Source organism: Hyalella azteca, unplaced genomic scaffold, assembly GCF_000764305.2.
Source record: "Hyalella azteca isolate HAZT.00-mixed unplaced genomic scaffold, Hazt_2.0.2 contig15466, whole genome shotgun sequence".
NCBI lineage: Eukaryota > Metazoa > Arthropoda > Malacostraca > Amphipoda > Hyalellidae > Hyalella > Hyalella azteca.
Genome location: NW_025945320.1, coordinates 444847 through 472800, shown reverse-complemented (window position 1 = coordinate 472800; position 27954 = coordinate 444847). Strand labels below are relative to the sequence as shown.

Sequence of the window (27954 nt, the reverse complement as noted above, 5' to 3'; positions counted from 1 at the left end):
GGTGGATGCCGGTGCATTGATACACGTTTTGTCTCTTCAGGTGACGACAGGCGCTCGCAATGTACTCGAGAAGTTCAAGTGTCCTTATTGCGTGCGATGTTTCCGAGTACAGCGTGACTTGGCACGTCATATTCTCACTCACACCGGCGAGAGGCCCTTCATGTGTCCCCACTGCCCGCTGCGCTGCGCTAGGAAGGACAACCTCACACGTCACATTCTCGTCGTGCACGGCACATCGCAGACGACTTCATCTGCGCTTATGACCTCTTAAGACAAGCTTATAAAACTTGCAACCGTGCACACTTGGCTGCGTGTTCACAATAAAATACTTATACTACTTGTTTCTTTATTTGTTGTGTTACTGAGACTACGGTTATGACTTGATCTGGTTGGATGATAAAAATCTTTTTTCGTGATAATGGTGGATATTTTTATTAACATTGTTATGTGACGTCGTACCATGCGTGAAAACGGGTGGGGATTAGAGATTAATAAGTTCTAGTTGAAAGACTCTTTGCGTTGCTGGAATCTTGTTCAAATATATTTAATTTCTAATTATCTCTTGATTATCCCTGGAAAAAATTTCCTAACAAGGAGGTTTGCTCCAGTAGTAACGGATTTTTCCAACGAGCAAATAATTGAATGCGCGACGAGATAGTGCTGCGCAGGTCGTTCTGTGAGCCGCGTTTTGTTTCCTCTCTATCATTAGCTGTGGGAGATGGTGAAGTTGGAAAGGTTGTGTTAACGGTTTAACAGTGCGCTTGTTTCTTCCACCATAGGTAAGCGGAGTCAAAGCGGCCACCTCTACCACAGTCATAGGCCACGAGTGGCACTCTTCTCCCATAAACCAAGCTGCCGTGCCTCTTAATCCTGCCTCTTCGAGCAACCCATCCGCTGCTATTATCTGCGACCTTTCGAGTGAATCGTCGATGAAAACCACGCACTCTAGCTGTGGTGCGACAAGTGCTCAAAGAGCTGCAGTTTGTTTTTACTGTGGCAAGCTTTTTAAACATGCCGGCGACCTCCGCCGTCATTTTCTCATCCACACGGGCGAGAAGCCTTATGGATGTCCGCACTGCGCTTTTCGCTGCTCCCGAAACGATAGCCTCATCAGACATATTCATATTAAGCACAAGAATCCCCTAAAGGCGTGACCATCGATGATTTTGTTATCAAGTCGAATTGGCCTCATTGACTCCAAGCTTATTTTGTTATAAGCCATATGGCATCATGTAACAGTTCTGTGTTTGAATGCAAGGTATGCCTTCTTTAGTCTCATTGTAATTTATTATTGGGATTTTTTTGCGATTTTAACAATTGAAATCAGCCGTTTAACTCGTTGAAAATAACCTAACATCGGTATTTCGTAATATGAAAATTGTACACAAGTTGTAATGTCCACCAATCACATCGAGACCGTTCTTGTAGATTCTTTCGTTACTGTAGCTATGTCGTTGCTGAATACCTCGGCAGAGTTTTTCCAGCTTGGTGTAAAGGTCGCGTATCTCTAGAATCTGTAGTTGTTATGCATCTTGTTGACTAGTGAACTGTTATTGCATCCGTCTTTTATATGATGACCTCGATGCATGCGTTACTTGTTAGGGTTCTTATTGTTATGCGTAAAGGCATTTGAGGCATATGAAACATGTGCGATAATTTCTCTTGTAGGTGAACTCGCTCAGTGTTGCTACGGTGGCAGCTTTAATGATGAAAAGACGGATGTTGATCAAATCGTTGCCTCCATCCGCCGCTCCTCGTCTGAGTACAACGCCAGAGCCTGCTCCTGTCGCCCTTGCGGACGCTTTGACATCGACAGCGCCTCGTTCATACGCAACAGTCGGTTCTACGTCATCTGTTGCCATGCGTCCTGGAGAATTTCCGTTTTTCGGAGATAGCGGCTTCATGAGTGGATCTTCGTTACCAGTGTCAGTGATGAATAAACGTTTAGCTAACACGGATGAGATGGCTTATGCGCGTTTGCCATCTCCTACTGCGGCTAGTCCTGCTACGGGCACGGCCCAACCGCCGCCTTCGTCTGCGTCCAACCGTCCGACGTGTCATTTTTGTGGGAAAGTCTTTCGCCACAACGGCCACCTCAATCGTCACTTGTACATTCATACGGGTGAAAAGCCGCATGGTTGTCCGTATTGCTCTCATCGAAACTCGCGCGTTGACAAACTGCGGCACCATATCCTTTCCAAACATCGTGATTTGTTACAGGCTCATTTGGGCGATAGCAACCCTACAGATGTCATGTTCGTTCCAGCAGATACTTCGCAAAGAGTTCTTGAGGAAGATGCCGGAGCCAATGAGGGCGTTATGTCTGCAAGTACTGGCGACCAATAACTCTAATCTTAGTCGAATATTTAGTTCCTCTCGACTAATGTGTGACGGGGGCGTTTGAACAACGGGCATTTGGTATTTCTCCATGACAAGATGATTTCATATTTTATACGGGCTCTGGAGTTAGGTTTTTTTTTTCACCCAACTACGAGTCTTCATGTCTCATTAGAAAGATTTAAAAATGTTCTCGGATGGGAAGGAGACTTTTTGTCGCGGCAATCAGTTTAGTTACCAGTGTCTGCAGTGCATGGGAAGTCCTGAGTGAATCGGTATGTAGGAAATATGCAGTTTGGCACTCTGTTATCGCTCGGCAGGTAATCAGATTATCTTGGTGTGCGAGTGTGTGTGGTGTGCCTCAGTTGCTGGAACTCTTGCTGTATTTGTATTCTCCATTGTAGGTCTCGGGGAGCATGTGTTTGTCTTCTTCTGGCGCTGCGCCCTCGCTTCACACGGCCTCCAGTTCTCAACATGATGAGTCTGACACTACAGCTCATTTACTCAGACAGGCCTTCTCCAAAGCTGAGTCCCACTCCTCTGCCGCTTCCTTACTAACTTGCGACTTCTGTGGTAAAGGCTTCAAAAAACGCGGCGACCTCAATCGTCACATTAAACTTCACACTGGCGAGACAGTGGCTTGCCCTGTCTGTCCCTATAGGGCCATCAGACCAGATCGCGTTCGTTATCACATGATGCTCAAACATCCTGACGTCTGCGAAGAAAATTCAGCGCTTTGATTTCGTTATTGGCAGCTATTTTTTCTCGATCAGTTGGAAACGTTGTTTACGTACTTCATATCGTTCATGGATTTTTCCCTGATAAGGGATAGAAATTGCCTTATTTTATGGCTTCTTGTGGCACCCTTCGTAGATGGAAAATTCCCGAGTTTTCCGTTCTATGCGTTTTGCAGTTAATGGGCTTCTGGATCTGGCACCGCGTGCGAAGTTTCGGTTTAATGGGTGTGAGTAGTAAAGCGTAGGCTTTTACTGATATTACATGGCTCTTTCACTGCACTCGAACGTTGCTCTTTTGACATGCCTGAATTGACTCATTTCAGATGCACGAGTCATCTCTGAGCTACAAGTTCAGCAAGGATGTTAGCCACTCCACTCCGACCACCGCTCCATCGTCTATGAGAAGCGATCTCTCGTCTCAATTTTCTTGGACTGGCCTCCCTTGCCACATGTGTCCTCTTTGTCCCAAAGCATTCCGTACTAAACGCGATCGATTGAGGCACGTTCGAGTACACACCGGCGAGAAACCATTTCAGTGTCCCCGATGTATGTACCGAACGTCCAGGAAGGATCACTTAAGACGTCACATACTCGTAGTCCATGAAGCTCTTCAACCCACTGATGACCACCGGTCGGAAAATGCCACGCAACTTGATGCATAATCTACATCACAATTTTTGCAATGTTGATTTGGTGTAATCCGAACCCGCTTCTGTGTAAACTTGTGATAAAATATCGTTTTAATTGGACGACGTAGTATTGTTCTTTCGGGTTCATTAACCATGCGGTTGCCCTCTTAACTACTGCGCGTATGGCACACTTTCACTGATTTATGGTGGGCTTATTATGGGACAAGTCATTCGTTATTCAGGGTGGCAACTCGGTGTTGGAGCGTCGACTAAAAGCCTGTGTTTTCCGTTGTAGGTATTAACCATCGGAGGAGTGGAAGCAGTCTCCTCTATGCACTCAGATGGACCGACCAGCTCGCAGAGCACCGCGCCCGCCAACCTTACGTGTCCTTATTGCGCTAGATGTTTTCTCAAAAAGTACGACCTCAACCGGCACTTGAAGAGACACACAGGCGAAAAACCATTTGAGTGTCCGTATTGCTCCCACGCCTCCTCGAGGAGCGATAATTTGAAAGTACACATCTTCGCTGTCCATGGTGACCAAGGGCAGACTTCCGGCTCTCGCTAAGCTAATCTAGTAAGATGCGCCACTTCATACTCCGATCTTCGATTGGTCCTGATCTGTCAATCAATATGAACGTCGTTAAGCTTCTGCTCCTGCCTATGATTAATTTTTAAAAACTTTATTGACGATACGAATTTCCAGGGAAGCATCAATTTGAACTTCTTTGCGCCTGAAAGTTGATTCGTAATGCAAATTAGTTAGCTGGTTGAGCGTAGCAAGGATATTTATACGTTCTCTTCTCTTTTCGTAGGTATCTACTACGCTTGCTTTAGGCGCTGTCGGAGGGGACAAATCAAGTGTTAAGGCACCCGCTCCATCAACTAGCCGCTGTAATTTGACTGGCTTTGCTTCTGGATCCAAAATCCTTCCCAGCAAGCAGCTTGCCAGCAGTTCTTATGGGAAGGATAAAGCATGTCCGCTCTGTCCTCGAACTTTCTACCAAAATTCCGACCTTAAACGTCACATGTTCACCCACACGGGCGAAAAACCTTTTGCCTGCACTCTATGCAGCCATCGTACTTCACGCATTTCGTCTCTAAAGTTACATTACGCCAGCATTCACAACACGCCTGTCGACCAAACACCTCTGGGATGAACAAGATTCGCCGTTCTGCCGTGAAGCCTTTATTCAATTGACTATTTGTTAATATTTTGTTATCTATTTCGGTATCCTAATCGGAGTTACGGTTTGTTGGTTCAGGTTCGTGGTTTTTAGCAGTACGAGGTTCTTAATACTAATTCCTTACATGAAGCTGCTGCTAATGCTGTGCTATCATGCTGGATTAAAATAGCTTCCTTGTTACCGCTAGGTGAGGTCGGGTGGCGTTCCATCAAAGGACGATGCAAATGGTGCTCGTCGTGAGGTGGGTACGATGCAGTCGTGGTGCCACTCATCAGGAGGTGCTGGCGTGGAGTTCAGTTCACCCACGAACTTCAGCGTTACGTCTGACAGTAGCTATGATGCCGGCATTTTTCTTGGTTCTGCATTGCCTTGCGCTGACCAAGAAACGCTTGAAGGAAGCTCACCTTCTAGTTACACCTGTCAGTTCTGCCCGAGAACGTACAAATTTCGCAGTGAAGTCGTGCGCCACGAGCGAACCCACACTGGCGAGAAACCCTTCAAGTGCGACCTGTGCGGTCACAGAACAGCCAGACAAGCGTCACTGAAGTATCACTATGCGTCGATCCACGAGGTTACGCTTTCCCTGCCGTCGCGATCCAAGAAAATGATTGGCTCATGAACTTCATCGCTTTGAATTGCTTCTATTTTTTTGTTATTTTCCCCAAGTTCTGGTGATTACAAATTAATTTTTTCGCTAAAGTCTCACTAAGCTTAGAGTTCATTCACTTTATTAAGCTGATGCCCGTACTGATTAAAAAATTTTTGTTCTTCGTTCTGAAGGCATTGCCTATAACTTTGGTTTGAAAAACTAGACGAGTGGTTTGTGCTGCACTCAATGAACAGTGATATATCTTAATTAATAGAGACGGCTAGGTTTCTACAAAGAAATAATCTAAGGATCTTGTGAATTTTGAAATATTTTTATATGTCTTGAAATGGATGTTTAAAAGTCTGTTCTGTAACTATTTTCTATTTATAATGGAAAATATTTCCATGGTCGTAGCTCATAAGCTTTTACTGAAATCTTATGTGATGCATTTAACTCCAGTTCGATAGAGTAAAATGTTTGTCAGAAATGCTTTTCATTTCCTTGTTTCTACCACTAGCCTTGATGTACCCGATACAAGTTCTAGGAATACGTTAGTTTTTCTGCGCATTCAGATGATTAACCTCTAAATTCTAAAATTTTTGTGGATTTGATGTACATTTTACTCATCTGTGCAACTTTGTTTGCGATTATATTTCATGTTGACTGAAAATCGGTCACTTCTGAGAAATGGCTGTTGCGTTTTTCTGGGAGTAAAACACAAGCGACATTAAAATGCTGCGATTGAAGTATGATTTGTTTACTGATGGTTTGTTATTCCCGTCCTTTAGGTAAAGAGGGATGCTTGGAGGAATAGTAGGAGCGGTAAAATAACGCCACCCTCGACTGCAGTAGAACAACATCTACACCAGGTCCCCGGTATGCCTCTTGAGGCATTGCGATCGACCACCTACGGTTTTCATCAGTTAAATGAAGACTTTGCCCCCAAGTTTCCAGCAAGATGGCATGAAGAAGAAAAAAGGCAGAATCGTGTCTCATTGCAGTCGTCTAATTCAGGCGCGTCTTCCGAAATAACATTCACATGTCCAGTTTGCGGACGAGCTTTCGACCGTAAAAGTAACTTATCGCGACACCTACTTACTCATACGGGCGAGAAACCGTTCGTGTGTTCTCATTGTTCATACCGATGTTCTCGACTCGACGCTCTGAAAAGTCATGTTCTCTGTAAGCATTCGATGCATTAAAACGTGATGGTTTTTAATGCATCGGATCGAAACTCAGTTCATTTTGAGTTTGTCTAAAAGGATCGTATATTTTCATATCGAGATGCTATTATTTGTTAAGATTTTTGTTACTTAGCTGGTTACGTTGGTTTTCTGTCGACTACATCTATTCTGTGACCGGATTGCGAGGAGAAAATTTACACGTAACTTGACTCGGTTACCAACCGACTTGTGTTGCATTATGAACAACCTACGCAACATTTTCTGTCTGCGAAAGGACGTACATTCACGGAAATTTTTTTACTGCTACTAACCACAGCAAAGGTTGGTACTAGATATGCTAAAGGTTAAGTTTAGACGTGTGTTGCTATTGCAGTTTAGTTATTTTTAACTAAAGCTGCTTATTTGTTGGTAGGTGAGATTGGCTCCGACAGTGCTGGAACAACTGCAAGTTGTTGATGCGCCTGCGACATCGCAGTCCACACCCCATGCAGCTGTTGGGGCAGGCAGCAGCGCAGTAGGTGGGACTCCCCTCGTGCAACGACTTGCTGTGCCATCAACTCGCGACCCCAGTCTTGAAAACTCCCCTGGCGCCTCGCCAGGTGATCCAACGGCGCCACTCGTCTTGCCTTCAAACGACCCTTCAGTTGTCTTCAAATGTCGCTTCTGTTCCAAGATGTTCAAGTTCAAAAGCGAGTTGGTTCGTCACCTCAGGACACACACGGGCGAGAAACCGTACGCATGCCGTTTTTGCCCACATCGATGTGCTCGCCTTTATAATATGAAGATGCATTATGAACACAAACATAAAATCAAGGAACCGTTAGAAGAAATTCTACGTTACCATCAGCAACAACAAAATCCTGAAATAATTCATCGAAATCCTCAAGATCACCTGCAACAATTGTCTGAGCTGCCAATAATGTTGCAGCTTATGCCAGACCCTCAGCAACTGCACGAATTGGAACAGACGGATACGTTGCACCCTGAACAAGACGAGACTGAAGCACCGCAGCAAGAAACGTTTCAGCAGAGCTGATGAGCCTCGATCGCTCTTGCAATATGTCGCTGTTGTACGCAACGGTCACCCTTGGAATTAATTATCATCTGCAATTCTATCGGCTTGTTTTTCTCCTTATCACCATGTCCATCTTACTTTATGATTCAGATGGTCATTTCGTATAAACTACGCATGCGATTTTGACATAATGCGCTGTGTCTTTGTGAGCGAGAAATCTAGTTTTTAGTTGATTCAAGGAAACCAGATATTTTTGAGTTTGGGAAATTTTTTCGTAGTATGTTTATTAGAGCTAGTGCGGCTTTGTTAAGTCTGTGTGCCCTTTTGTTTTAGGCGCTCCTGGACCAGCCGTATCCTTTGAAGTTCGGCGTGCGTGCTGCTGCCGCGAGGTCTGTTATTGTGACGGAAACCGACACAGGACTTGAAAATTCAAAACAGTGGCGCTTCACTGGCACAGATGACGTTGCATCCTGCAGCATCTCTTCACGAAGTAACCGATCTGAGCTCTTGATGTCCAGCGCGAGTGGAGGAGGCATGGCAACTAGCGTCTCTTGTCCTCAATGCGGTCGCGTGATGAAACGCCAGGGTGACTTGACTCGCCATCTACGCAGTCACGCTGGCCTGAAGCCTTACTCCTGCCCTCAGTGTCACTTGAGTTTTACGAGAGCCAGCACCCTGCGCCTCCACTGTCATCGCGTACACGCATTCTCTTCTCAAACTAAGGCACCGCACCACGCCTGATTATTGAATATACTTCTGGCATTTACGTTGCTATGGGACATCCGTTTTTTTGTGTATTTTGTTCGAAGTTTTGTAGCATTTACTTATCATTGTTATTTCAGTAAAGGAATCGATAATAGTGTTTTTCGACGAATTGTACACCAGACCAGCGTTGGGACTTAACACACTAAGAACTCGTTGCTGGCGGCCTACAATGGCTTTTTCGATGCCAATGAGGTTCATTGTCTGTTTAGCTAGCGGTTTTCATTGTATAATACGCTAAAAGTTTTGATTTCAATTTGAGTGCCCTTATTACAAACTATCTACCTACTCGAATTACTTAGCGACATATTGTGTTCATTTAGAACGGTTTCTCGGCTCTTAACTGTTCATGATATTCATGTTGCCATTGTTCAAGCTACTAAAATGGTATAGAGTATTTTATGTGCTGTATCAATATTTATGTATTATTAGGGATATGTTAACTGAATGTTTTCAAGACCCAACTTAACTTACCGTTACCAGCTAGGAAGACTTGGAAATCTATCGCAGATCGGAAATAAACGAGAACATCTACACTTGATTTTATTCCTTTTATAATTGATTTTAGGAGGATTTGGCTTGGATGCCATCAAATGTTCGTTGTTAAGTTCTGCTAGACTCTTGAGTTCATTTGTGTTTTTGTTCTTATTCGTAGGCCCGCTCGTCTAAACGCTCTTCTGATGCCTGGCCGTTGCTCATGGACAGCCCTCAGTTAAGCTCCCGCAACGTGCCTCCTTCATCCGTTGATTGTGTGCGTCACGGGTCTTCATGGTCCTCAGAAGTGTCACCTCAATCTTCTGATGCTTTTTCGTGCCACTTTTGTTCGCGAGTCTTCAAACAGAATTGTGATCTCAAGCGACACATGCGTATTCACACTGGAGAAAAGCCCTTCAGTTGTCATTTATGCACATACGCGGCTGCTCGTAGAGAGCATCTTCGCCAACACCTTTACCGAAAACATAATCTCGTTTCAGGATTAGAGTCTCGGAAATAGCGATTTTTTCTGGTTCGTGCAGAAGTAGAAGTGCGCCGCAGCGTTATTTTTTTAGATTAAATCCTCGAAAATTCTCATTCGTGGCCTTGCCATCCCACAGTATCGAATGGTTTTTCTGTTATTTACGTGAATTTCGATATACCAAGGTTAGCTGGTTTCATTTATGTTGCTTTTCCGTTTCTTCACTAGGCACTGGATCTACACTCTCTTGCTCCCACGTCAATGCATAGTGGAACTTCGTGCTCATATCCAGCGGTCTATCGCGACCCATTCATCAGAAGCGATTCGACGGTGCAATCGTTCGGCGCTTCTGAAGCGGAGACGAGGGCAACGAACGTGGTGTTGCCGTCTGCTGGAAGCAGACTATTGTTTCCATGCTCTCTGTGTGGTCTAAAGTTTAGCAAGGCAGTTAACTTGAGGCGTCATCACCGTGTCCACACTGGTGAAAAACCATTCGCATGTCCTGCTTGTCCGTACCATGCCGCCCGCAAAGAGCACGTTGAAAAGCATATAGCCAGGATCCACCCATTCATGACGTTTTCCGGAAGCTCGGAATGTAGTAACACCAACCCTTCTTAGATATGCAGTATCTCATCATCCACCTTGGTTATTTATTAACAGATTTGGGCACTTTTGATTTGAGGCACGGTTTTTTCGGTAACAGTTCGGTTCCTTCTTTTTTAGGCGTTATTAAGAGGTGAGCTTGGAGGGAGCTACGCTTCGGATGAAGGCAGTGGCTACTCGTCCCTGTCAGGCAAGCTCATCCAACCTCGAAGTATCGCATCCAATTCATCACGCTGGCGATCTCGAGGAGCTGGGTTGGCAGTCGACTCGTCAAATAAACGCAGGCCCTGCCAATATTGTCCCAAGACATTCAGGCAAGCCATCGACTTGGAGCGACACATTCGCATTCATACAGGCGAGAAACCTTACGCTTGTTCATTTTGTCCGTATCAAGGGCGGCGCAAGGAGCATCTCAAGAGACATCTTCAGACTCACAGGGGTAGTGAAGTCCTTTCAGCGACTGGTCTCCAAGAACAGGACACAGTGGCGCAGGAATAACTCCCTTCTTCATGTGGCGCCAATAATTAATGTATATTGAACACTTTGATTACGTGACAACTCCGTAATTAATTTTGTCGTCGTCGCGTAATTTAAAATAAATGAACACTAAGTTGTCTGAGACTTTAGCGACACACCATTGCTAATTGACATCTCCTTTGGGATTAGATGTATCTTTTAATGAATTTCATTCTGTTGATGAAGTAGATTAATTCTCTCCTGCCTTACTAGTTAATCAGTAATTTACATGAAATTCGATTAAAAACCTTTTCAGGAATGACGAGGAATAAGTGAAGCTTCTTGTGGTTATTTATCTCACGATGGTCGAATTGTCATTTGCTTATCACGTTGCAAGATTGTGTTATGCAGTTATTCGAAACGTGTACATCTGTGTGATGAAAAATACTCAATGACAATATTTTGTTTTTCTCATCCTTGAATTATTTTGTTATTGATTGCATGAAAAGTGAACTGAGCCCTTTAAATGAGTGTAAAGCGAGTAACGTTAAAAATTTTTGTGGAGATGGCTGCACTTGGATTCAAGTGATATTTTCTTCTCTAGGAAACAATGATGGATTGGAGGACGCAGATGACCGTTCACAGACTTCCATCAACCGCAGGCTCCTCGTCAGGCACTCCTCGCTCTAGAAGCAGCATTCGCCCATGTCCGTTCTGTGGACGCGTTTTTCGCCAAAATATTGACCTCGTTAGGCACATACGCACCCACACTGGCGAGAAGCCCTTCTCGTGCCCTAGATGTCCGTATCAAGGGTCAAGACAAGAGCACGTTAATAAGCACATCATACGTAAACACCCCGAAATATTGAATGAAATCGGTCTTCAAGTACCCTCTATTGACCAAGCATCATCGATCGACACGCAATCTACTGCTGATTGATGCGTCGTTCTTTCTCGAGCAATGTTCCATTTAATTCTTACTTGTTCCATCATCAATTATGGAAGCTACTCGTCAAGGGGATACATTAATTTGTCACGATTATTACATTTTCGCTTAACCTAACTAGTGAGATTGACATCTTGGGTTTCCTTCGGTAGGGAGGATGGGCGAGGAGCGGCGCACTGTCATCGGTCTCTCTCGCTGAATCTGCTACACTCGGACTGCATCTTGGGGTCACTGAACAAACGTCCGGAGTTTCATTTGCAGCTTTATTTGAAAGCGATGCAAGATCTACTGTTTTGGCTCAGTCACTGCAAAGAACGCACTTGTGTTCATATTGCTGCAAGCCGTTCAAGAATACTCATGACCTCAAACGTCACATTCGCACTCACACGGGAGAAAAACCGTTCGAATGCCCGGCGTGTCCTTATCGTGCAAAGCTTGCTCAACATCTAAATCGCCACATACTTGTGAAACATCCTCACGTTTCTGTCTCGCATGATTCTTCTCGTGTTCGCGTAGGCAGTAACGAGGCATCGTCTACAAACTGATAGGCTTCATGACTTACCGTTGCATGCCTTATTTATTTAGCACGTATTTCTTTTTCAGGCAATCAAAATGATAAAATAGAAGCTCAAGAAGAGAAAACTCGGTATCGTTGCTATTCGTTATCGTACTAAGTTTTGATAATACCTGTGTACGAGCCACCGTATCATGTGTTGCATTTTTTCTTAGGGCTGCTTAGTGTCGCTGCCTGAAGGTTCCTTGACCGTTGGTGGAAGGGGCGATGAAGATGACTTCGGTTTTGACGTCGCTGTGGCTCTGCCGTCAGGACCCTCTCACTTGGACACAGATAACGGGCAATTCAAATCCGTCTTCAAATGTGATTTTTGTCCGAAAACGTTCTGTTACCTGAGCAACCTGACGCGTCATCGCCGTACTCATACCGGAGAGAAGCCGTTTGCCTGTTCCTGGTGCTCTTACAGAGCTGCGCGCCAAGAGCACGTTACTCGACACGTCCAACGCATGCACAAAGAAGCACTTTAATGGAGATAATTTCTGACTTCTCTTTTGAATAAAAGCGAGAGCACTATTGGTATGGTGTAGGTAAATATAGCTGTCTTTAATGTGCACTTTCAATTCGGAACCATACCTGATGGCACACATTAATCATTTTTACAACATTATTTATGGACGGATCGACTTCTGACACTCGATAAAGAAAGCTTCAAAGTACAAGAATTTTCTTGGAGCTGTCATTTGTTCGATGTAGAGGCTGGAGCAAGTTTGACTTTAGTAACACACTTCTGTTGTTGCAGGCCAACAACGTGGCAAGCAGCAGCTCTATGTTGATATGCCCTCACTGCCCAAGCTCTGTTTCGTTTACGTGTTCCAGCAACTATCGCAGACATCTTCGTCTGCACAGCGGTGAACGACCGTACAAGTGTTCTCACTGTTCCTACACAGCGACTCGCAAACAACACTTGCAGTCGCACCAAGCGCGACGACACTACCAACTTCAGCGATACGATGTTGACCTTGCTTCGATGCCTCCCGCTATACCTGTTGCCGCTGGTCTTCAACAGCTCCATCAATCCTCTAACTATTTAAATGACTCTGGGGTGCAGCAACAGGCGCGTTTTCATATGAAATGATGATCGTTTTTTTTAACATAGGATGAGCGTTACTCATTTGATTTGAAGTTTATTTTCTGAATAAGAAGTTTGTTTCAACGGAACGCGGAAATCTGTAGCTATAATTTCAGTCAACTATTCATCCAAAGTTCTGCTGGTTTATTGAATTCAATTGTGTGAATTCAAAGTAAATTTCACTGCTCGATAATGTTGTCAAGTGATATTCAGGAATGAGCTAGTGGGTGTTGTATCCTGGCCAATGTGCGATTTTGCGTGCATTGATTGAATTTATGCTGTACAAAAGTTGGAATGTTTACGTTTTTCCGGTTAGGAGTTATTTTTTTTTCGTTGACACCGAAATTTAAATGTAAAAGGAAATTTATTGTATTTTTCCGCTCAACAATGTTCCATACTGTGTTAATAAATGTCACCTGTTTGACGATTTCATCTTTTTATCCTTACACAAGGAAATGCTTGCATCTTTTATAATGAAAGTAGCTGCTCGATTAAAATAATTCCTGCGGTGAGTGCTTGAAAACTTTCATTTAGTAGCGTTAAAAGAGAAAGGAAATTAGCAGGAAAATGTATATTGCTGCTTTTGTCCATCAAATGATTGGTGTATGGGTTTCCTTCTTTAGGTACACGAGTTGTTTGGTGGAGGTGAGATGGAAAGAGATGCGCCATCCACTGGCTCTGCTACTACAAAACACTTGAGCAAGTTGGTTGCCGGCCTGAACTTTCGAACAACGCTTAACAATCTTCCTGGTGTGGACATGCGTTCAGTTGGTTCAGGCCATCGTCTGAGTTGCTCTCTTCCTGTTCTAGACATGGAACTTGAGGGTCACCACGCATCGGATTCCGCTCTACCTCACTCGGCTCGTCTTTACCCGTCTCAACCAGTTGACGTGGATCCTGCTTTGTATCCTCCTAAACCTCCTGCTTTTCCGTGTCGTTTTTGTACCAAAGCGTTTTATGGTAGCGTTGACAGGGAGAGACATGAAAGAACTCACACCGGCGAGAAACCTTATGCTTGCGTCGTGTGCTCCTACAGGTCGGCACAGCTTGGCAATTTGCACAGGCATATGAAAACAATCCATCCTGAATGCCCTCTACCACCAAGTTCTACCAGCTGAAGTATTTTTTTTCTGCTACGCAGCTTCGTCATTGAATGCTTACAGCATATTCTATGAGGAGATTTAATTGAGTAGAATTAATCAAATAGGAGTGGTTTGATTGAAGGACTTACCTGTGTTTTAGTGGAAGTGACAGATGCTCACGGGCTATTTTTATGTACAGATGGGGCATCCACTCCTGGCAACGAGTGCTCATGTGTCACAACCTACATCGTCTTTGCAACTGACCTCGTCGATCTCTTTGGCAAGACTGAAGAAGCCACTTTACTACGGCGGCGAGTATCAAGTCACGGAGAATACTGTTGGCAGTGCCGACAATCAGTTGCGCTCTTTCAACTGCCCACACTGTTCTTATCGCACACCTCACTCGTCGCATTTTAAGGATCATCTTCGCACTCACACGGGTGTCAAACCCTTTGGATGTCCATATTGTGACGTCAGATCAGTCCAACGGAGCAATCTCCGTCGTCATATCAAGAATAGCCACCCAGATCAGGATCCACGTTCCGTTCTCGTGTTTATGGACGATAATCTAGACGCCGGTATGGCTCAATCCTCGTAGTTTGCTGATTTGTACACATCACGTTTTGTGTCATTCCGTTTTTCAATTATTAGTTACGCGTTCAATCGTTCGTTGCTCAGTTTATTCCGTGTCTCGCAAGCGCCATACAGTACAATTTCAGTTTAGTTTCCAAAATGTCAACATAGATATGCTTATGTCGGGAAAGTCTTGACATTAGCATTGACGCGTCTCTCTGTTGGGCAGATTGAGGTCGGCCGCTCTTCAAACGACGACACTCAAGATGAAAGTCAGCTTGATGAATCTCACCTGCTGAACTCTTCATCATTTTCTGTGATTTCTCAGAGAACTCCTGAAAATATTGATTGTCCGGCGAAACGACATCATTTAAACCAGATTCGTCCATATTCCACTATTGACAGTCGGATAATTTATCCAGGAGTGCTGTCTGGTGTGGGCTCCTCTTGCGGCAGTACTCGGAGCGAGCTAATTAAATATTCATGTCGCAGTTGTAATTACTCGACAAGCCACAAGGGACATTTTCGCGACCATATGCGCACTCACACGAATGAAAAGCCTTTCTGGTGCCACGTTTGTTCTTACAGAACAAATTTCAAAAGTGATCTTACCAAGCATCTGAGAGTGAAACATGCCAGGTCCATTCTTTAGTCTGAGCAGGGTTGAAGATTATTTACAAGAATTCTATGCAGCAACGATTTTCCCATTATACAGCGCTGTCTTGTTGTTTCAGGCTCCGTCTGTGGTCAATATCTGTGGCTCATGGCAGCCGTCTTTTGCATCCAGGACAAGCGCTGCGTCAAAATTTCTGCGAAGTCCATCAAGTAACTCGAAACGCATTGCCTTACCTTCGTGTATGAGTCAGACTACGCCAGGACAGGAGCTCGTCATCTCTATGGAAGGCAACGCTAGTGTGCGGCAGCGTGTGCTAGATCTATACGTGTCTGATAACTCAGTTCAACCCAAACTCTATCGCTGCGCTGTGTGCTCCTATACGAGCCTTTACAAGAGTGCCATGGAGCCACACGTCCTCAAGCATACCGAATTACGCCTCTTCAAATGTTCTCTGTGTTCTTATGCTAGTAATTTCAAAAAAGATGTTACAAGACATGCCGTTCACAAGCATTCGGATATATTACAGTAAACTTTTAATTAGTTACTTATGTTTCAAGACCTGCTTCCAAAATGCAATCATCGTTCGACTCCTAATTCAGACTAGCCAAGCTGTATTTTTTGCTTTTTTTCATGCGATTGTTGTGTATTTTGGAGCCTCGTCCATTGGAGAATAGTATTTAAGTTGAATCTATGTACAAGTCTTTGGTATGTATTTTGTTTTCAAAAATAACTTGTCTCGTAATTTGTTCTACATTTTATTAATCCATACTAAATCAGACGCGCAGCTGCCAATTCCATTCTGTTCTGAAGGGCGCATTTTTGTCCTCAGATTCCGATTTCAATGGGCGCTAGCTTGGCTTCAACAGCCCACCGCGTCGAGGGTTTACAGCAAACGCCGGTCGCAACCCAACTTTCTACTGACGCTAGCTTTAAAGATGACAGGGCCTCCCTTGTTGCGCAGGAAGCCAGCCGATTGATATCTTCGACTCCGTTTCCCCAAGATGATTTTCATCGTTACTATTGTACCAGTACCTCTGAAACTGGACCGGTTCACACATGTAGCTTGTGTCCTCATATATCTGGCAAGAAAAGCGATATGCTCAAGCACCTTCGCACACACATGAACATTAAGCCTTTTGCGTGTCTAGTTTGTTTTTACAAGAGCAATTTTAAGAGTGATGTGTTGAGGCACATTAAGAAAAAACACTTGTCCTGCGGCCTCTCACTTGACCAAGCGATTTCTAACGAATTAAGTAATTGATTTGTACTCGGGTTCCACTAAAAAGCTGTTCGGTTGCTGGAAAAAGGTCTCAATTTTTGACGAGATGTGCAATATTTTGCACCAGTGCATTTTATTTGAAAAATTTTAGATGGTCATGATTACTGAAACGAGTAAATTTTTGATATTCGAGTTCCACGATTAATCCCATCTGTAAAAGACGACACAAATCAATCTGTGCATACAATGAACTTCTTAGAACTGTTCCACGCGCAAGCACATTAAATTCTTAGCTTCGGAAAGATTCCCTTGAAGCCTTTGTTGTTCCTCGATTCAGGCGCTTTCCTTGTAGAGCCATTACTTCGAATTGAGTGCATCATTCAATTTTCTGATATTTGTTTTTGCTGGTTTGCATCCTAAATTCACCGTTGCATTTAGAGAGGAAGGAAAAACCCTACGTGCACTTGTTTACCATTTTTGAATGCACAATCTTCCATTGCATTCTACGGCCGTTAGTAAAAGCTAGCCGTCGTAACACATGTGAAGAAAGCGCTTGTTCTGCATTATGGTCACGACGATTTCGTTTTTCTGTGTGCAGATGAATATGGCCAGACAAGGAATGAGAACGCCTAACTCGTTCTGCTCGCTCGATGCTCTCTGTTCAGCGACGGAGACTGTTGATTCTAACCAAGGGAAACTGAAGCATAGATGCAAGTTTTGCAATTACTGCACTAATCACTCCGGTCATTTAATGGATCACGAACTCACTCATACGGGAGAGAAGCCATTTGCATGCGTGCATTGCGACTACCGTTCTGCTCGCAAGTCAACCCTCAAAGCTCACATGATTTTCCGCCATAACCGTGCCAGCTAATTGGCGTACGTGGGTAACGCGGATGGATTTGTAGTGTACTAGTCATAAACTATACTACGAGACTTAATGTGGGGGGAGAGAGTTGCATGACTTGATAGTGTGAATATATTGTACACGCCATAAATGTTAGCAGCCGCATTTGAAAAAAAATGGTACGAGTATTCATTTACGAATGACCTCCAGTCTTGAGAGGTTTTCGTCAATTAGGGAAGTTGGGTGCGTTGTCACGTCCTCTTACTCAATGTCAGGGACGAATATTCATGTTCTTGAAAAATTCTGCAAGTGGGTCGTGTCTGACGCATCCTATTTCTACCGCAGATGCCTCCAGCGCTCTCACTTGATGAGCTGCCCTCAGTAGGTTCAGATCGTCGTTCTAACCAAGACAATTCTGGCTCTTCACGATCTGCGTTTCCACATCCTACGAGAACCACTGGCCCTCAGTTAGCACCTTTGCAGTCAGCCATGATGAGTGGTTGCGCTTCCTTGGCTAAACACCAATGTCCGTCGTGTTCTTACAACACGTATAACTTGTCGCATTATCGGTCGCACGTCAAGATACATACGGGTGAACGGCCTCACGGATGCCCTTTTTGTGAATACCGCAGCGTCTGGAAACACGGAGTCAACAGGCACATGAAGCTTCGACATTTGCATCTTCTGCGGGGAGCTCAATTCGACGATAGCCATAGCTAACATCAGTGTCAATGAGTCGGTAGTTTTCAGAAAGAGCATAGCTGGCTAGTTAAGTAGTGATAAACCATGCTGATGTTGATGCTGGGAAGTGAAGATTCTCATAAATAATTTTTGAATTTCTCTGCCGATATGGATTGCAAATAATACTGCATTTAATTTGCAGTTGTATCTCTTGCGGATCCTATGCATCGCTCTCTTTTTGTTAAGGTTTCCTATATTTTTTTTTGCTTTTAGGTAGATGTCACACCAAAATTGGAAATGGTTGAAGACTTTCCGCGTGCTTTAGTAATTTTACGTGGTGTGCTTGTGAGTAAGAGCTGCGAGAAGACTGCTTACGAGTAAGAGCTACTTAATTTGCTATTTGCATTCGGTCGTTATGAAATTAGGTGCGTTAAACACCTCGTGGAGTGCTTGGCAATGATGTGTGTTTTTAAACATGATCAGACGCGAATCCGCTCGAAAGTAGCGTCTAATGAAGATCCTCAACTTGACCATCAGTTGAGTGCCACTTTTATTTGGAAAAGTTTTTGATTCATTCCAATGTCTTGGTCACCAGTCGGAATAGCTGACGATTGGGTGTGTCAAACCGTCTCGTTCAAGTAGAAGAAAAATCTGCAGAATTTGTTTCAGGACGTTGTGCTCACTGCAGCAACGTAACGATTAACCGTGGTCACATGCAGGAACATCTTCGTTTTTAACCGGTGAGCGATCTTTCTCGTGCTGGCCATGGTCTTACAAAAGCTCTAAGAAAAGGACGCTCTAGAGGCATATCGCAATGCTTCACTTGGATAGTTGAACCACCAAGCCGAAATGCATCTCATTCTCATTCTACGATTATTTTTTGTTATTTTACTATTATCACTTTTGTGATAACGAGGCCTCGTGATTACTCTGGCCCCGCCATTTTGCAGTTGATGACGAATTGACGAGTACTTGCGAGCAAGTTGAAAGTGTTCAGAACATTAATTTTTGGCAAAATTGTTTTCGATAGATTCAGGTTGCCGTCGAGGCCTGTCTGAATAATTTTGTGTCTCCTGGCTGGTTTCGAACCAAAGTGTGATGCATTATCCCTGGTGTATAAAAATCAAGAATTTAACTCATGGACCAAGGTTCCTGGCATTACAATGCACGCTGCTTCGTGCTTGAAATGTAATCTCAAAATAAATTTCAGGACATAGCGCATTTCGCTACGCAGCGAATGATGGGCGCATAACGAGGAGCGAGAAGTCACTGCTTCAAACTTGAACTGAAAAAATGTTGAATCGGCTGTAAATTCGGCTTCCATCGATACGTCTCCCACTTTTTCCCCCAAATTGGTTACAACTATGAATGGTCTTCTTCCAAATATTGGACACCGACGATGTTCAAAAAACGATTGAACACTCTGAAACAGCCAGCGGCTCAATCAGGGCGTTAAAAGTGGCGAGGGAATTGCATATGCAACAGTACCTTCTTCCTCATCACTATTTATTTTTACAAACATTATTGCGCGTCTTCTGATGTCGCGGTCGTACGTCGTCCAGACTGCTTGTCTGTTCGAATATTCTTTTGTTCTTGTTCGTATTATTTCTTTATCTAAAGTCAACATCAGCGCCACCTTTGCACTCGCACAAACGAGAAAACTTCCTGCCGTCACTTTTGTCCCTACCAAAGTGACTACAGGAGTGACATGTTAAACGAAACCTGTTAAGCGTAAATATCCTATCTTACTGGCACATGGTCAATGTCGACGGCTCACGGTTGTTAAGTTCGTGACACCTCTTATCACTATGGCGACCGTGTTCTTAGTATGGCTTTGATAGAAGATTTTTCGTTGTCTGCTGGTAAAATCCGATCTTTAACTGACCGTGTCCCAACATCAATACACGAGTTGAGATGCATTTCTTATGGGCACGTCATTACCATCTGCATGCATGTTATAAAGTGGGATTCGTGAAACAGCTTGTTGCATCTCGCTGTTGTTGTCTCAAGTGACACGGTATTTCTTTCGACAGGAGGGAGTGCAAATGCCACCAACTCTATTGCCGACTCACCCTCGTCAAAACTGGAATTCGTCGTCGTCTCTAGCTGGTAGATGGGACACGTCGAACTGTAATACTCGTCTTAAGGCGCCAAAAGCTTCTACCGCTCGAAACTCTGATGGAATCTCATCTTCTCCCATAGGAGGATGTTCTCTTGTTCCGCGTGATTTATATTTTTTTGAGAGACGGCAGTGTCAAGTTTGTCTGTTTGTGGCTTCTACCAGAACTGCTTTGCGGGACCACATGCGCACACACACCGGCGAGAAGCCTTACGCCTGCCCACACTGTGACCTGACGACCAACGTCCGCAGTAATATGAGGCGGCACATAAAAACCAAGCATCCTATGGAAGATAGCAGTATCATTAGGATTATAGCTTGAAATCCTACGACTCTCATAGAGCTGCTGAATATTTGAACGCTACAAAGCGTTATTTTGCCGCAAATCTTTTGACCCGGTTGTTCCCATCATTATGATGAAAGTTATTTACGGCGCCAGATAGGTTGGTGAAAGTCCATCGTCAACGCGAAAAATGTCCATCTGCTTCTCTTTTCTACAATGCAATGGAAGGAACCTCACTTCTAGTCCAGTTTTTCAAAAAGGAAAACATGTCCTAGCCTTATCCCACAGGAGTTCTCACCGCCAAATACAACATGGGGTCGATGGAAGAAATTTGCGCACAATTAAGCACCGCGTTCAAGCAGCTCCATTCGCTGTTTCTAATTCAGGCCATTTTGTTTTGCCACACAAGGGGCAGTTGTTGCAAGCGATGCTACATTACCAAATCTCTTGATGAATCTCCAACGTTATATCGTTGGGCGGCTCGTTTTGGGAAAGGAGTAAGGAAGTTCGTACACAATCTCAAGTAATCTCAAGAGTGGCTTACGAAATTCTTTTAAGTTGAATAGTACGATATTGAGTACTGTATTTTTTCAGCTTATATGCATATAGTTCTTTAGTTTTTTCTCCGTTATAGGTATAAGAGTTATTGTCGATTCTGCCCTTGCATTCTCCCCATAACGCATAGGCTTTTGTTGTAAACCCCAGGCACATATGATTTTCTGTTTTATGTTGTTACAACCATTCTGGCTCAAACTCTTTCGTTTAATCATTGCATTTTTGCAACGTTGTTTAGCATGTGTGGAAAAGCGATGTTTTACAGAATGTCTTACGGCTGCATTCTTGTTATTTTCATAGTGCCCTGTTCTATATTATTTTATTGCAAACCTAGGTAAACGCGTGTCGTACAGAATTTGTAGGACATGCAGTTACCTAGGTTTGTAAAATATTTCAACAAGAAGCTCCAGAACAAAGTTATCTTGAAACAATTTGGTGTTTGTTGCTCAAATATTTGAACATTGTATTTATAATTTTTCCATTCACACAGAGTTTGTACGCGTTCTCCCTCGCGTTGAGTATTTCTTGCTGTGCTTGTAAACATTAAAGTTCAAGCCGCCTCTGAGCGTGTGCCATTACGTTTCTTCGTTATTTTTGTGATGGAGATTATTATTTATATTCGTCTGGTAAAAGATTACCGGTCATCATCCATCTGGAAATGCGTTATAAAATATGTTAATTTATTTTACATATTTAATAGTGGCTCTCAGGAAAGATGTAATGTTTTTCTCATGTTCTATATTTTGTTTAACGATGCAGATTTGTTAGATATTGTACACATGAGGCTTCGTGTTCGGTGACCTGAGGAGTAAAATTTGATTTTTCTATTTCTTTCTTTATCCTTCCACTTAACGTAACGCATCATTTCGACCCCAAATTAAAAAATCTTTATGATTATTGCGACTAATGTCACACACATAAACTTGTTTACTAATCAATTCTAGAAATTCTTATCGCAGACTGAGATATGCGTATTATAATTGTTGCCAATACTTGCGCTGCAGTCAATATTTCAGCGCATAACCTCGCAAATATTGACATTTTCCACTCAATGGAGGTTCTGCAGCGTGGTTTCATTAATTACATTCCTGTAGCGTTACCGATTTTTTGACGTCTTGAGAATAGTCTATCGGGAATTCAGGTATTGTTAGTTCTTCACCTATTATGACGAGTTACGAATATCTGATTAATTTTTAGCGAATAATATCTTACCGTTCGTTAATTTTTGCATCATTGTTGTTTAGCGTGATAGAAAAAAATTGAATTGCTGCTAACGTATTAACAACGTGAGGGTATTTGCCTGGAGGAATAGATTTGTGTGTATTTTTCACACCAAAATAGTTCGATCCTTCGTTCGAAACGCTCGTTTTCATTTGTGCTTCGAATTTGCCGTCGCTAATCGTCGAATAACTGAACTTTCAATCGTCTTATTTCGCGTAGACGTGTTCCGCCGCGTTTTTAAGAGCAACGTGATGAACTCGGCTATCGGCCCATAATGCTCTATGATGTTACTGTACAAACCACAGAACTTGGAAATGAGTTGATTAAGCAAATGCGCTGATAAAAGGAAAAGATAAGAAATTGATTTATACTTTCCTCCCACTGCTGCCTTGGAGTGCCTCGTGTGAGTGAGAGGTGCATAGTGCTAAGCGCTTCTGTATTGTTAAATGTAGTAGCCATGTTCGTTCGCGAAGATTGATCACTGGGTGTGTCTGACGGCTGCTGGTGCTATTTCTGTCGCAGGTTGCTCTGCCACCCTGGATGGGGGGCTCACAGGACCCCACCAACTGCGACACTCTCTCAACCATGGACCAGCAGCAGCAGGAGTTCGTAGCTGCACTCCTGCAAACTTTGGACCCCGTCACTCTCACCACCACAGAGGACGAGAGTTTATCACTCAACATAGCGTCAATGGGGAGCGTGGCGGCAGCGCGCTATGACGACGAGTCCCAGGACGTGCATTCGTATCAGTGTCCCTGCTGCTCTTATACCACATTAGATAAAGATGACCTCGATGTGCATGCTTGTGCCGAGCATCCTGACGGCGTATTTAGCTGCAAGGACTGCACTTTTACGACTGACCGCTGGGGCAAGTACAGCCGTCATATCAACAAACATGTTATTGCTGACAAGACATTTTCATGTTCTTACTGCTCGTACCGCACTAAAACGAAGGGAAGTTACGATTCACATATGCGTACTCATACGGGCGAAAAGCCTTACGCTTGTTCGTACTGTCCCTACCGTTCCTCGCAAAGGGTACACCTGAAGATACACGTGCGTACGCACACAGGAGAAAAACCTTTCGCATGTCCCAATTGTCCGTACCAAGCAACTCAGAACAGCAGCCTGAAACGTCACATTCAGACCCAGCATCCGCCCACGCCACGCACTACTCGCCGCTACAATAAGTACACTGCCATCATGCCGGCTACGTCTTCTCAACAGCCCGCTTCTTCTGCCACGCAGCTCATGATGCCTGCGTCAGCGTTGCTGTATGGCAAGGCTTTACATGGTTTCCAGCTCATGCAGCAGCAGACTTCGCCAGCTGAGCAGCACCTCAGAGAACTGCTGCAGCACCAACTCCAGCAGTTTCTATCATCCAGCGGAGGTGCACAGTTTCAATCAGCTGCAAAATTGCAAGAAAAGAGCTTGTCGGAAAAAATATCTCCTATGATCAGCTCTGAAAAAAAGTCAGCTACCGACCTCAGCAAGACATGTTTGGCTGATGAGCTTGGCACAACTGATAAAGTAGCATCTGAACCTGATATTTCATCTTATGCCGTTTCCTTGAAAAACAGTACTTCCAATTCTCTGGACTTAGAAACTGGTAAATTCATAAGTACTGCCAGCAATGGAAAGCATTGATAGGAAACTATCGCATAGGCGCCTCAAGTTTGTATCGCTGTTCAGCAATTGAGGATGTCAAATAAACACACTTGCTATTGTATGGTTTGAATCTCACTTAGGCGTCAGTGTCATTCTCATCTATTAATTAATACTGCTGTTCTTCGGCGCATTGAGCATTATGAATGGCGTTACTGTTTTCCAGCGTGATTTTCGTCTGACGTCCAGTGGGAGAAAATCGAACTTAGTGTAATAATCATCTAGTCGTTGGACCTTATCTGTATTATTAGCAGTAGCAGCATTAGTGAATCCTTCGTTCTCGTCTTCGTCGAATACGCTTCTGATTTATTACGAATGTTATTTTTGATTTATTGTGCAATGTTAATTTAAAGTAAATTATTTCATGAAGAGTAGTGGCATTGATGTTATGGTAGCTTTTTATGAGGATGCATTTAGTGTATACGCTATTTATGTATGATATTCGAATACTTGGAGCCGCCCTTCATATAGTGTAGCGAAGTAGCAATGCGGCAGTTTACGTTTAATCATTCCAGGAATTAGCGTAGTGCTTTGTGCTAGAATTAGTTTGTGCGTACAGGGTGTACTGATAGCTCCATGGGACGTGAAGGCAGTTTATAAACTCACATGCGTGCAATTGAGTGAAATAGCTCATTATTCGCCAGTACTGATAAGTGTTGAATTTGACCGTTGGTCGTGCCAAATGAGGCAGATTGTGTACACTCCTGCCCTGTTTCGTAGTGTCATCAATATGCTACTCATATCGTTACTGAATAACTGCTTCGTATACTTAGGTTTAGGCTTGTCCATGTCTGTGTATCGCATTGATACGAAACACCACTCGTAGCATTAGTTGCCTTAATTAAGGCGTTAGTTGGCCATTGAATCACGCAAGTCCGTACCTCCAGTGAATCATGTCTCTCTTTGTGGTTGTGATAGAAACGCATTGGAGTTTGTATACGTCCAATTTGGAAACATTCGTCTCAATCTAGTCACAATCTGTAAGCTTATCGTAAATATATGGTAATGTATATGCTAATCAATATATGTAAATGCTAATCGTACGTCTTTAATTCAGCCCTTTTCAGTCCGACTGAGAACTTTTTTTTCCTTGCGCTATTATTTGAAAATTTTATAATGTATTTAAAGCAAAATTTTCCATTGAATGAACTAACCGAAAAATTTAAGTGACTGGGTCCAAAGTGTAATAGAAAATACAGAAAATTATATTTGCAAGCGATAAACTATACGCTGCCTGCAATGCGCACATCAATTCGAATGATAGTGCCGAAATATTATGTTTGAATCGATTGAAAGCAAAGAAAGTGCGAGGACGAGAAGAACTGTTGCTGTTGAGCCGTGTTAGTGAGGTTTAAACTTGCACTAACTCTGTGCCAGAAATAAGATGCGGCCAGTAAATGATGACGGTCTCTTGCGTGCAGGTGACTGCAGGTTGCTCTTCCTCAGAGCAATGTTCAGCCTACGGCAGAAGGCGGTTCGACGCTGGCGTACGTCGCTCTGCAATTTGTTGTTCCTTATCAGGCTCACAAGCGTCCATGCAGGTGTGCCGAGCGAGCTCGGTACCCGAGTCATCGTTATACGTTACTGTGTCCGCTGTGGGGGGCTGGACTGAGAGGACTTGTACTCTGTGTCCTTACCGCACCACCTCAATCGCCAACATCGAGAAGCATGTCAAGATTCATTCAGGCGACAAGCCTTTTGCTTGTTCCATGTGTCCTTACCGTGCCATCCAAATGAACAACCTGACGGCACACATGCGAACGCACACAGGAGAAAAGCCGTTCCCGTGCCCCCAGTGCCCGTACAGAGCATCTCGGAGTAATACCTTGACGGCACACATCTTTAGAAGACACAGAGAAGATGAACAGACATCCAGTGCATCACTCAACTGACAAGGAAACATACCCTTTGTTAAAGATGTCTTCTGGTTCTTTCCTGCATTGGTATCAGATATTCGAAATCTTGATAAGGAAGTACGCATGCTTTAGGCTCACGCCTTGTTCTGGTGATAATATTTCTGATGCACTTCAAGAATCGCTCTTAACGCGAATGTTTTTCACTCCCTGTTCAGGCCAGCGATCGCCTAGGTGTGGGCAGAGGTCTCAAGACGCTCCTGCACGACAATGAGTTCTTCTACAATAAACCACCGCATTTCATCATTGGGAAGAACGCTTCTGCTTCTTTTTCGCCTAAAGATCAGCGAGCTCCAACCACGCTGCCGGGTTCTCAGCTGGATGGATCAAGTGGCGAGCAGCAGTGGGGCAAAACATGGTCGTTCTCAAAAGAAGACTTAAGCGACGGAAAACGAGCTTTCAACGTTACCGCGTTCAATCCTAACATAAACAAAACCGAACACCATTGCAGCGTGTGTCCCTACAAGTCTGTTTACAAGAGCAACGTTGACAAGCACGTCAAGATCCATAACAAGGAAAAGCCGTTCTTGTGTCCTCACTGTCCATTTCGTGCAGTACAGAAAAGCAACCTCATCTCCCACTTGTTGACGCATGAAAAACGCCTTCTTTCCTCCATCGACGCAACTGTTCCTTCGAGGAATGACTAGATGCTGATCACTTCTATCGTATTTATGATTATCGACGACTGGCATTTTTCTATGGGTTGAGTTTTCACTTGCGTAGTATATTGTGGTATTGATTGAACAAGTTGACGAAAACCTGGGTAAAATTTTAAAATCTTTATTTGTTACGTAATTTTCGAAAGATCATCTATGAAGAGAAAGGTCAATTTTTGAACTGCCGGCATGAATCCTTTGTGGTGGAAGAAATGCCTTCCAGTTCATCGCATCTTAGTGGCGTAAGAAGCCTAGATTGAATTATGTTGTCGTTGCTGAGGTATTTCGTTTCTGTTGCTGCAGGTGGGAGTATCTGAAGAGGCTGCGTTCTCGTGGCAAGCCGACCACGCCGCCCTCTCTCTGCCCGCTGAAGGCGTTTCTTCTGCTGGTCGTGTATCAGGCGTCATATTCGGCCACAATAGCGTGGAACCACTGCTTTCTGGGCATTGTGAAAAGCCTTACCCCTCTGGCAGTGATTTGGAGAAACATAGTACCGATCCTTACGGTCTTCGACACTGCCCACTGTGTCCTTACGAAACTCTAAGCTTCACAAGTATGAGCAAACATATGAAAACTCATAGCACCGACCGCCCATTTGCTTGTCCTTTTTGCGCTTTTCGCTCAAACCAACGCTGTAATCTTATTCGACATATCCGCCGCCACACAGGAGAGAAACCCTTTGCTTGCATCTACTGCACTTACTCCACGACCAGAAAAAGTATTCTTGATAAGCATGTCGACAGGAAACACTCGGAGATTGCTGCTGTGACCGCAGACTCGGTTGCTGCTGCAGCTGCGGCAGCTGCTAATGCTAACGCTGATGCTGCTGCTAATGCTAACGCAGCTGCCGCTATTGCCAGCGCTGCTGCTGCAGCTGTTCTAGCCGTTGACGTTTACCCTAACGCAAAGCTATCAAAATAATTGCTAGGCGCCCTGCGATGCTAGGGTGCACCAGTGCTGCCTGTTCTAATTTGACGGAATGGGAGGTCAAACGTATTAATTAAGTTTTGAAGACTCTGTTTTAGTGGGCAGTCGTTTCGATTGATTGTTGTGTGTGTTTTCTGTGGTAATATTTATTATTAACATTTTTCTAAGTTCGCGCAAGTCATTCGGACGGGCCATGATCAATTAAAGTGGTTATTGTCATGGTAACGGTTTTCCATGTTGATAAAAAAAGCCTTTTCGAACGTTAGTTTCAACACAATGAGTTTGATTCCTGTTGAATAACCCTGTGTTTTCCTTCAGAGGTTCTCAATTCATTGTAACTCTGATAAAATTTGTTTGTAGGAATAATATACTTTGAAGCATCCCACCTATTTTATTTCCCCTATGAAAATTGGAAACGAGGAACAACCTTTCAGCGCACATTTAATTTTACCATAAATTTCAATATTTTTCTCGCGTAAAATTGACTATTCGATCAGATATAATTTTTTTGTAAACATTTGTGCTTCTCTAGGTCACATTAACTGTCAAGATCA

General features: G+C 43.7%; 1 protein-coding gene across 33 annotated transcripts in view; it reads left to right on the top strand.

Annotated features, from left to right (window-relative positions):
- Positions 1-27954, top strand: part of LOC108679105 (longitudinals lacking protein, isoforms H/M/V) — a 75927-nt gene that overhangs the window by 18933 nt on the left and 29040 nt on the right. The window contains exons 6-7 of one of the 33 annotated variants that reach the window (XM_047884516.1): positions 7076-7181; positions 8012-8175. The exons of 16 other annotated variants lie outside the window; for them this stretch is intronic. In XM_047884516.1, coding sequence (XP_047740472.1) covers positions 7076-7181; positions 8012-8103 — 198 coding nt within the window. In that variant the 3' untranslated portion in view covers positions 8104-8175. 16 more of the 33 variants (XM_047884512.1, XM_047884502.1, XM_047884487.1 and 13 more) reach the window with 16 other exon arrangements.